At 40.6% G+C, this 12,334-nt stretch overlaps 1 protein-coding gene across 1 annotated transcript in view; it reads right to left on the bottom strand.

Moving 5' to 3' along the window:
* Positions 1 to 12,334, bottom strand: part of prkcaa (protein kinase C, alpha, a) — a 124,538-nt gene that overhangs the window by 69,782 nt on the left and 42,422 nt on the right. Inside the window, exon 3 of the mRNA XM_086033249.1 lies at positions 11,251 to 11,333. Coding sequence (XP_085889375.1) covers positions 11,251 to 11,333 — 83 coding nt within the window. The remainder of the gene's footprint in view (positions 1 to 11,250; positions 11,334 to 12,334) is intronic.

Genomic DNA, 12,334 nt, shown 5'->3' on the forward strand with positions numbered 1-12,334 from the left:
CTCCAGCTACAGTTACCATATATGCTAACCAGCATGGTCGACAACTAAGTAAAACCCTATCAGTTTAGTCAAACCGAGTCACTGTAACGCGCTGTTGGAAGGTACTTTGACGATAATTGACCAGATTTTCCGTATCAACCAAATAAGTAATTTTCCAGTTCTCCAAATATATTTCATAAGTTACTGACTGATAGGCCTACTTCTGCTGCCAGTTGAGACAGTTATTGTGTACGCTAATCCGTGAAGCACTTAATAACACTCTGACAATATCATAAGTGTCACTTTGCCAAATGCCTCTGTCAATATTATTACATCGCAGAGCTTCACATTTCAATTATACTTCACGTCACATTAATCACATTTTTTTCAAGTCTCCTTTCACTCAAAGACATGCACGCGAAAAATATGCGAGAGCATTTATCGTACACCGGGGAAAAGTACACTGAGTACCGGCGTGTTGCTAATGCTCCCTTTCAGCAACTAAGACAAGCTGAACTAAAGTTAAAAAGGTTAGTCAGTAGAGAACAAACTGGAGTTATCATCTATCTCGACTGGAGGTGTTAGGCTAGACAGGGTTACTATTTTTAGCCCATAAATCACCACCCTCATTCCTCTTGGCCTTTCACTAAGCTGATGAGTGCTGAGAGGGTGGGCAGGTTGCCACTGCAGCTCACAGGGGGTTTTGCTTCCTGTGTGCTAGCTGTTAACATTTATCTGCAAGCAATGCACTAAATGATATGTGACATTTCAACCACAGTTTGGCCCAACTTCATAGTCCATTCATTGCAATACCGCTCATTCTGTTCAGTTAGGGTGATGAAGAAGCTGGAGTACACAGTAACTCAGTTGACTTGAGGAGGGGGGACTGATCACCTGTCAATCAGTCAACACGTAGAAACACAAAGACACTTACTATATAGTAGTGAGTGAACGCAACATGGCAGCATGTTGGACAGATGTTCTGGGTGTCCTCCAGGTACTCCGGCTTTCTCTCACATTCCAAAAACATGCATGTTAGGTTTACTGAAGATTCTAAATGGCCCATAGGTGGAAATGAGAGGGTGAAATTGTGTTTGTCTATATTCCTTACAATTTACACCTGACAAGGGTGCACGCCCCACGAATCAAAATTGACTCTAATGAGGACAAGTAGTATAGAAGACGGATGGATGATTTGGACTGTGGGAGAAAGCACAATGAGAACAGTGGGAAGCCATGAGACAATCCAAACCAATGCATCTGACTGGTAGAAAAAAATCTTAGCATAAAACCCATTTACGTAAAGCACATTAAAATCTGAAAACTGGAAGGCACCTTACAAAGATCATTAAAAATGCAGGCAGCAAGCTTAAAGTTTAGTTGGACTCGCTGACGAACAGACGTTTAAAATTAGAGGCGGACCGGCCTTTAGACAGGTACTATTTCCCCCCCCCACTGGAAATAAAGGCGAATGACGACGGATGACGGAAGGGTACCCACGCTGCAGACAGATGACAAATAACGGACACAGATTCTCCGAGATCAGATCAGATAACGACCAATCATGGCTCAGCTTCAGAAAACAGGTGAGCTGTAATTGGTCGTTACCTGAGCCCTGAGCAACAGTCATTTTCAGTTGATAGAAGTGAGAAAATGGCCGCCACCACAGATGGCTAAAAACGGGTGGATTAACTCTTATTCCACGAATGCAATATTTATCTGAATGCCTTGTTTCAAATTGCGAGCCTGCGTAGGACATATTCTTGAAAAAAATATGTTTGGGTTGACATCGGCTTTAATTGCAACCAATGGGGAACAAGCTTGCGTATGACCAAATAATTTACACTCGTTAAACTTCTATTTGAAGTTATGTCGTTAATTGGACATTTCACAATTTCTAACCTGTCTGTCGCTCTCTCAACTCTCATGCTGTTAGATGAGGTGGCTTTATATCAGGCAAGGCAGACTTAGTCTATTTTAAAAGTATTTCGGTTTACCCTGAGTGTCAAGTTTGTTAGTGAGTGCTAAACCTAGCTTTGGATTCACTTTGTGACTTATAAAACGTCAGAAAATGAAGCAAACTGATTTTTTTGCACTGATGTCCACTTAAGATAAAAAAATTTTTAAAAAGTCACGTGATCAGACCCGAATTACAATTACATGATCAGATCGGGACACCTCTAATTATGTTTTTAATAGAAATAATGCATCTTTGTTAGTCTATGCCAGCGACGTATATTTACAGGCAGAACAATGAAATGCTCTCCCACTAGAGGGCGGGAGGTACAATCAAACTGTGTATCCACCTGTTGCCACCCACACAATTGTAGTTTTGTAGAATTATAGTAAGAAAGGTTGGGAAACAGGTCGGGGATAGCGAGTTTTGATTGGGGCAAATTTCCCAGTGAGAGTTTGGCAAAACAGGAACAATGGAATTCATCTAAAATGTCTTCTTCAATTGAATGATTGACTTCCTGTTGGCGCTGTTTTTTCTAACTTTCCAGGGTGTGCTACAGATTGGGTTTTGCAAGGGCCATGTTTGGAACCAAAAAAGTACTGCACCTACATTTTCACCAGGATACTTGCAAATGTGCTTGCAAAAATTTGTGAGTTTTGAGACCCCCAAGAAGGTGATTCATTCTTCAGATGCATAATAATAAACAGTGATTCTGAGACTGCTCACTGATTGATGCTGTCATCTAGGTGTTCATTTAAGTATATCTTCATAGTTGCAATCGCAGTTAGCAGTGGTTGACAACTTGACTGCTCTCAATAGATTGCTCATGTCTATCTACTACTGTGTTGGCTGAACCTTTTTCTTACTTTTCTTATTAACATATTCATAATTGTGCCACAAGCAAACTGTGGTGTGAATGTGAGTACTATGTGGCGGGTCCCAACATAATGCAGTGTGTCAGTGTGTCACTGAGCAGGTCAAGCGGGATTATCAGGTCTTTTGAAATGGGGAACATGTAACGCTTTGCACTTTCAAGGAAAGTCAAGCTGAAAGAGCAGATCAAAAGCCGCCTGACAAGTGAGCATTCCAATGAAACCAATGAAATTCAATGAAATCAAATACTTTTTTTTCTTTCAATGAAGCAAAAGGAATATAAACTTGTTTGTCCGCTGCAAGAAACAAGATACCATATACCGGTACTATAATTTTGATTTCTTTTGTGTATTGATTCAACCGTTTGTTTGTTTTTCTCGAGCACGCTAACTAGCAAGTGACTTGGGCTTCCAATTGGGTCATTAAGATGATGATCCAGATGCCAAGTAGCAGAATAAAAAGGCTGGGCAGCCATTGACCATCTGTCAGCTGCATAACGATTAAAACAAGATGAGTTGGAAAAAGTTTTGGGGAGTCTTTTTCAGCATAATGAGCCAGCTGACAGCATCAGTGCTTTTCCTTCTCGCCGTCCTACCTTGGACAAACCAAATAGCTTTCTTTACACAATAGTTCAATTGTGTCAAATGATGTGTGAATCTGTAAAATAATTAGCATATTTAATGAAAAATTCACTTCTAGTTAGTAAGTCTACTAGTTGAAAGATTTGTGTGGCATGGAGACCAGAAATTACAAAACTGTTTGTAAAGAAAGGAAAAAAAAAAAAGAATTTGAGTGTGCACTGCTGAACAACTGTGTGCTACTGTAGGGGGGTTTTCCGATAAGGATTTTATGCTGCTAATCCCGATTACGATCATCCATGAGTGAGATCGGCCGATACCATTCCCTTACCGGTCACATGGATTAGCTGCAATTTTTTTTTTCAATTTTAGACCTGCTTAATAATGATTATTTTAATAAATCAATTAATTCAAGTCAAGTCAAATTTGTTTATATTGCCCTGTAGGGATTCACATGCCCACAGTTGAAAAATATTAACGACATCCCGTGATCTTAACCACCAGGTGGGGAAGGAAAAACTAAAAAAAAAAAAAAATCCCATTTCAAACTTTTAACACCAAAGTGTATTTACCGTTATGCGTCCCAAATGAAGTATCATGATTTGCAACATGTTTTCTGAAGACGCTAATTCATTTATGGGATAAGCAGGAGTCTTCTTCTATTGCTTAAAATTTTCCATGAAAATTCAAGCAAATGCATCTGAACGTTTTCAGAGTTACAGTTTATGCCAAGGCGGCATAAAAAAATGGTGAAATAAGATTTCTTTGCCTTACCGTTACTCATCAAATTATATTAAAATTACCCAGGGGCTCTCACAACATATCAGCCTTATTCAATTACCGGCCTGACAGCAATCCTGTGTGGCCCGAAAGCGACTGCAAAATGATTGGGACTTGGTTCCGGCAAGAAAAACTGAAAAATAACTTTTATTAACCCTAACAAGTTCTTCCAAAATTTGTACAAAGACAGAATGCAACACTTATGAAACCAAGCAAATAAACCAAACACATGTTGTTGAACAGCTATGTTTGAAAAGCTAACAGTTCATTACGGGTGAAGATAGCATGTCTTTTTCTACCCTGAAACAAATACAAACGGTCATGATAATCACCGGACTGCCAAGCATTTGTGTGAGTTGTGATGTCTAATGTTAAGTGCAGCAAAGCAGTGTGCTGCACCAGGTACTGTAGGCACTTAATTGTGCTGAATTATGCAGTTTGATGTCAGTAAGGTCTGTATATTGTCCGGAAAGTAAATTTCTGCTGGCAATGTTTTTTTTTCATTATTATATGCATTGAAGATGTGACTGTCTCAGACAGGACCATAAAGGGACATTGAACAGGGACAAACTGTGTTGTTTTATTTCAAAAGAAAATACTTTTCTGTTCTGAAGAGGTGCTGTTCAGCAGGTAATTTTTTTAATGTACTTCCAAATGTGACCAAAAACATGGGCCTTATCATCAGCACTTATGCTACATTTTTTAGGTTTTACGTGCAAATTGTGAGTTCTTTTTAAAATGATATCCCGATATGTAGTCAAGTGAGGGCATAAAGAAGGTTGGGGAATTCTTGTCAGTGTGTTTGTATTAGATTATATGCCATAACATTGCATTTATTCTTCCTCTTATTTCTGAATGCCACAAACAAAAGCATCCAATTAGTAATGAAAAAGATATATTATGATGGAAGCACTGTTAAATTTGAAAGAAGGACCTTTTTTTTCTACTGAAGCTTTCCCCTTCAGTTCAATTTTCTGTAGTGTTTGTGTGTCTCTCTTTTACACAAATAGAGAATGTGAAACTGAACTGCCCTTCTGGGAAGAATGATTCCTTCTCTTCTTCTAAATTACTTTTAAATGATGAAAGTAACATAAATCTTTATCTGCAACCATTGTCAGAAGGTAACGCAGCTGAGCCAACGAATGCATAGTGAAAGGGGAAGTCAACCCCCCAAAATGTCCCCATCTGCCACTCTGCTGTGATGTAATTTATGTTCCCCTGTCCTACCGTTTGTGGTGAGTGCAAATGAGGATATTCCGGATATTTTGTCTCCATTTTTTTGTCTTTTCCTGATGACTGAAACTTGGGAACGACCATCTCACTGAAGTGGGTGCGCGATGCGATTTCATAACATGGATCAAGCACATCAGCACCAGTTTAACCCCTTCGTTTTGCACGTCGGATTATTGCCTTTTAGTTTTTGAGAAACCTTTTACCCTATCGGATTCTGCAGCAAGGGGCTGCTTAAATGAGCAGCCGTCGCTGACACACCAGGGTGATGTCACTTCAAATGCGTACTTCCACTTGTGTCGCAATGCTTACCTACCTGAAAGGTTTTGTCCATCAACCGACTTCGGTCATCACTGTATTTTAAAGGGTTGCCAAAACGCTCCCACACAAGCGACTTTCATGATCCTAGTGAGTTTTCACGTTCCTCTGCTCCTCCGCCATGCATGACTACATTATGACTGACCATCGTGAATGTGGATTGAACATGCCACCTTCACGTGAGCATGTACAATTTTCTTTTTCACCAACCAATCAGTGTACTCTGTACAAGACAAACCCAAGCCCGTGATCCGTACGGATCCGCACAAAAGATGAACCGTTGCACAAGCAAACCTCAACAATGATTGTGGAACGAATCAGTATTTTTTGTTCCAGTGCACACACGTCACGTCATAGTTGCAAGTCTGTGTCCCTTCTGTTTTGCTCTGCCAAGCGCCGTGTGAAATGGTGAACATCACAGAGGGGTGTCATTTGTCTGCTTTAAGAAGATAGCCAACACGCTCCCCTTGCTCGAAGCAAGCGCATAACTGATGACAGGGTCTATTGTCTGTGACGTGCAACCATGCCTGTGGCACACATGATGTCATTTCATCTAATCTGGTTTTCTATTTGCAAGCAGACTCCTTGTAATGACGCTGTGTGTGCGGTAGCAGCTTTTTCACCACAATGTGTGTTTTTCAGACCAACTCGCTTCTGTCAAAATTGTCTCCTCCTGAGTAATTTAAACTTTTGAATATTATAGATCACCGCTCAATTAAAAATGTGAATCATGTTACGGAGACTTGCTTTCACTAGTCAAGCCATTTGTAAATAAGGTGACTTCTCTCAATTGGCAATTCCTGCTGCCTATGTGGTTGTGTGTGTGTGTGTGTTGTGCATGGGGGTGTGCGTGTGAGAGTGAAAGCAAAGGGCATATCAGTGTAGTTTCCTCATACTGTACAGTAGACTGCTGGTTAAGTGGACATCAATGATGCAGCAGCCACGCACCCGCACAAACACAAGCACAGCAAAGCTCTCAGTTTCATCTGCTGAGCTTTGTGGCGAAAGGGGAAGAGTCTGCATTATTGATGCTTCTATCCTGTAAAACACTGTAGTCACTCGTGCCACTGCTGCTTCTGCTGTTAGCGTTACACCTGGAAATCAACAAGTGCGGCATTTTGTTAAATAAGTGGCTTTAGCAAATACAAGCCTCAGCCACCTGTGGTCTTGCAATGCCACTTGAGTCACAGTCAGAAATATATATTAAGCCTTGTTTCCACAAAGCAGTACTGTTCAGTTTGCTTTGCCACGGTATGACTGAAACAGGGGTTCAATCACAATTGCCCCTTTTCAGTGCATGCCACATACTCAGTTCGCCACGGCTCATACTACCAGGTCCTAAGAGTTACTATTCTTAAAGCGGAAGTCAACCTAAACATATTTTTTTCAATAATATGTTCCCAGCAGGCCCACTAGTTGAAACACGGCATTCTGATTGATTTTGCGTTTGTGGAATATAAATTAAGCAGCAAAATGCACTCATTTTTAGCCATCTCAGGGGCGGCCATTTTGTCTTCTGTCGACTGAAAATGACAGCACAACTGCTCACAACGACCAACAATATTCTTGGAAAAAATATGTTTGGGTTGCCTTCCGCTTTAATGACTGGTTTGTTGGAGTTCCAAGCAATCAGAGCAAATATCACACTAGTGATATAAACCACCGCTTCTCCTTTGTATTTAGGCAGGGCTTTATTGCTATCTTGTCCAGTAAGAACCCAGCCTCTCCCCAAATTCAGCTAGGATGGGCCAAAGCTCAACTGCAACTATAATAAGGACAAGCGGTATAGAAAATTGATGGATGGAAGAGCTGCACTGAGCCATGTTGGCACTGTGCAATAGAAAATGCTATGATGTAATGTTGTTTACGTAGGTGACACAGCTATTACCGGTCCACCTACAGACCTGTAAATGCAAGCCTGATCAGAATTAACCAATCCAATCCAAAACAAGCAACATCAGTGAGTAAATTTAAGGAGCCAATTATGTGTGTATATGCTCTTAAATATGCAGATGACGTAATATGCCGCTTACAGTGTGCTTAAAACACCCTGCATCTTAAAAGGAACGTATGATCATCTTACTCAGTCTGATCACATCTACCCCTGTAAGATGAGTAGTGACCCAAAAGATCAACGAAAAGTCATCCATTTCCGGCAGGAGAGTTATAAAACATCAATGTGAGTCATTCAATGCTGGTAGCCGAAACCGCAGATCTTGAGGATATTTACTTGCCATGGGAGTTTCTTCTTGGACTGCTTGCCTGGGAGGCCGTATGCCATGTAATATGTGTGGTTGCCCATGGCAACAACAAGACTAAGCGCACATAAATGTATATTAAAGAGATAATGGGGTACTGCTTTAGAGCAAGTGATACCGTGTCCATGCATCTTTGGAAGACAAAGATTGGGCACCTGGCCATTGAACAGGTATGAAGCCATAAAGTGAAGCAAAGGCCAGTGTGAAGTCATGTGTGAGACGCATTTAACACTCTGCTGCTCCAACACAGAGGCTAGACTGAAATATTTCTCCTGCAGATCCACTCCCTCTGTTGGACACAGCCATTAGATTACATTGGATAAGGATGTCAAGTGCCTTTTCAGGATAGTGTGGAAAAAAAGTGTAAGGGTCCTCTATATAGTACATTTCCCGATGGGGCAGACGTGGATGAATACTAATTCGGCCTGTGGCCAGAGGGCCCCAAGTTCAATTCCCCAGACCACAATATTGAGGTAACCCTAGGGGCTTCATCTTCTGATGTTATAACGGTCTGCTACACTGTAAATACAGTGGTACCTCTTCTTACGAAATTAATTGGTTCCGGAAGAAATTTCTTAAGTAAAAAATTTTGTAAGTAGAGACGCGTTTTCCATGTAAATGCCCTAATCCGTTCCAAGCCCTCCAATATTGAGACATAAAATGTTTTATAAAGCATAAAAATACATGAAAACATGTAACAAATACATGTTAAAATTAGATTATTGAACAATAAATGAGAGTGGTACGATAATTTTCAACATGTTTTATGTGCAAGTATTACTAAGTGGCTAACTAAATAAGATTCGTTAAGTTGATTAAGGCACCTGAGACAGCTACGGGGTCCTTTTGACCCGGAAGTCAGTAGACAGAATGCAGCTGATTGCGTTATGTCTCGCTGTAACTGTCGCTGATGTACTGTGTGTTGCAGGTGAGTGAAAGTGCCAAAATAAGGAGAATAAGTTGCAATACCGTTGGTAGTTGAGTCCAAGTATCCCTCAGTGTTGTGATTATTGTGTAGAATTTAGGTTTTGAGCACATTTGTCATCAAAGGAAAGTACGAAATGGTGACTCATGTTATTTACCGTAGCTGATGAATACTGTTACCATTTGCGTGACTTGTCGCCACTGATTTTACTGTTATTTTTGTATCATGTACAATATAACATGTCGATATTTTGAGTTAGTACAGCAAGCGATGTGTTTATAGCAGGTGATCGGAGGTCGTGAAGTTTCAAGGCTTTTGAGTAGTAGACAGAGTGCAGCTCATTGCGCCATGTCTCGCTGTAACTGTCGCCGATGTGCTGTGTGTTGCGGAAGTAAAGAGACACTTTTTTTCAAAAAACCCCCGCATGCTTGGAATTATTCGTGTCCATGCGTGCGACAAAATACAAGACCTCTTTATCTGACAACAAGTAACAAGTGACCTCTTTGAACCCTTCTAACTGTTTAAATCATGAACTGGCCCAGCTCAAACTATTTTTGGCTGTTCGGGCTTCGATGTCATCTTTGTAGCTCCCTATTTTAAGAGTCCGTCAATGATCTTGAACGGCAGAAGTCTGCCTGGTCTCCGGTTACAGAGGCCAAGTTGGGCTTCTGTAATGCTGAAAGGTTAAACGGTAATATACGCATCATAACCACCAAGTAGACACGCATGCAGAGTTTCACACTTGGCAACCAGTGGTTGATGACACAAAACTGCAACTTTGAGCCAATGAAGATGAGAACCCATTGAATGATATTTTATTTAGTACCACAAATAATTTTGAGGAGAAAAATATGAATAAATATATTTTTAAAATGTGGGGACGTAATATACAAGGGTAAATGTTATTCTTTAAAAATTATGGTAGCTGCAGGTAAGATGCTAATGTTCCAAGTCTTCGTTTGACCCCCAGCAAATTGGATATGATGGTTTTGTCAGCACTTTGCCTCTAATGTTGTCTCAAAGCCTCGTCCCCGCTAATGGCATCCTGATCTGCCAATCATTTTTTCCCCTAAAGCCTGCCGGATTAGAGTTATTATTTAGAGTTAAACCTTGAACTCCATCACTGTTCTGGGAGCAAGCTCAATAGGTTTTGAACATGTTTTGAAATCACAACCCGCATTATCGGCAGAGAATAATCTACTCTTCCTGGGTGGTGTGGAGGCAGTGACGCACCAAGTAGAATATTTCAATCCCATTTCCTAATGGCAGCATCCAGGGACCTCACTGGAACATTGATATTAAATGAATTGAATTATCCACCTGCTGCTGCGCTGCTTCCAGTCAATGACACACCTGCTTGACTAAAGCTAAAGGGCACACATGCAATAGAAATGGTCTTATGAACAACCTATATTGCTGGTGTGAATTTTCATTTGTTCTGTAGTTTTAACCCTGAGATGTTTTTAAATGCTATTTTCAATTTTGACCAAAAGTTTCATGTCTATAATTATCTGTACCTTTTCTTCATTACAAGCATAACCAATGGTCTAAACGTAGAGTTGATTAGAATACACTAGAAAAATCTCATTGTATACCACCAAATAGAAATGTCAATTACGTTAGATTACTTGTACCTTCTGCCACAATGTGAAAGAGAATTTGATTGTCTGCTTGTCATTTTACAAAGCTGGTACAATCTCTCATGTGCTAGATTATGCTTAATGACCGTATCTCACAGAGCCGCAAAGGTTTGCGAATGTTTTTTCATCAGGGTTCGCTCAAGGTTGCAAAGATGTCCGCCAGACATTCGCAAACTGTTTTTAACGGTCATAAAAAAAAAATTCTTGACGCAAAGAAATTTTGAACATGTTCAAAGAAATTTTCTCAAATTGTCACAAAGAAATTTCGCACATGCTCAAAATGTGATGGAGGCAAGAAAAGTTGCTTGCGACTATTAAAACTGTTCGCGAATGTCTGGTGAACATCTATCCAACCTTGAATGAACCCAGCCAAAAAAACAATATTTGCTATGTGTGCAAACACTCGCAAACCTTCATTGCTCAGTGAGATACGGGCCTAAGAATGGTGCAAAAGATTTGAGTTTTCACAACAATGTTAGTAATACTAATGACTTTCAAACAAAATACTGAAAGTTTTTAATAATATGTTAAATACCAAATTCATAGAGTTTTTCGCCATCTTTGTTTCTCATTTCCAGCAAAATATATCCCATCTATTACTTAAGCTCAAAATTCAGTGAGGCTTAACTATATTTGATATGCATTCGTCATAGTATCAGCCACTAATGTTTTTTCCACAAACACATAAGACAGATCAAACTGAGTTACTTACATCTGTGTCTGGCCCCTTGTCAGCTCCTGGGCAGGAGAATGTGACAAATTCATGGCACCTCTTATGGACCACAAAACAGCAAACTGCCAAAAAAAAGAAGACAAGATCAGAATGGAGGGAAATTGGTGTAGAAGTACCGCTATAATGACAGTTGGAGACAAAACGACAACATAAAGGGGCCAAATGATATAATGGTTAAGACAGATTGTGTCATTGTCAATGTTGACAGCACAGTGACAGTTATTGAAGGAGCGAATGAAATCTCGTCTCGACTGGTTATGGAGTCTCCAGATGGCCTGGTTCGGCCACTGCTCCTATCACACAGTGTGGTGCCACTGCTTGGGAAGACACTTTATAGCATCCAGACTGCACTCAAATACATGGACAAATGGATACAAGCATCCGCTAGGCGCACATGTGCGCCCACGTACAATCAAGCCCAAAGGGTTGGTCTGGTGGTCAAAGTGTGATGAGATCGCCGAAGGTGCTCTGTTGTCACCTCTCAGTCGGACACACATCAGGACAAGTGTGACTGGGCCGGCACAAGGTCAGTGCAAAAAAAAAAATCCCACCGCAAAGCAGACTAAAGCATACACAATCAAAAAGGGCGCTAACCTCCACCAAGGCCAAGCAAAAACACTAGATGTGCTAGTGTAAGCTAAGTCATTTGGAAATGTCTTCTGCTGAAAAAAAAAATAAAATAGAATAGCATTAAATAATGCACAGACTTCTGCCAAGGTTTAACTGTTGCCAACAGTCATTTGTGCTCGTTTGTCCAGATGGACAGACTCCCATATGAAATTCCATACTGACTCAAAATAGGCCCTTTTACACTGCAGGAACTTACTCAAGAACTTCCCTATTAACCCCGGGAATTTGCGTTAACCCCTTGTTCACACACACAAAAAAATACCTGGTCTGAGAGGTTCCACGAGGGTCTTTCTCAGTACCTCCAAGATTCAAGGGTCTCTGTGGATCTACCTGGAAAAATTTGAAGGGGTGGGATGTGCTGACGAATGTTGATTGGTTGGTTGAACTTGGGGGTGTGTTGTTTTCACATCAGCAGTCGCCAGAAACCAAGTCG

Source organism: Filicampus tigris, chromosome 6 (genome assembly GCF_054856515.1).
Source record: "Filicampus tigris isolate MCC_2025a chromosome 6, RoL_Ftig_1.0, whole genome shotgun sequence".
In the NCBI taxonomy this organism is placed as follows: domain Eukaryota; kingdom Metazoa; phylum Chordata; class Actinopteri; order Syngnathiformes; family Syngnathidae; genus Filicampus; species Filicampus tigris.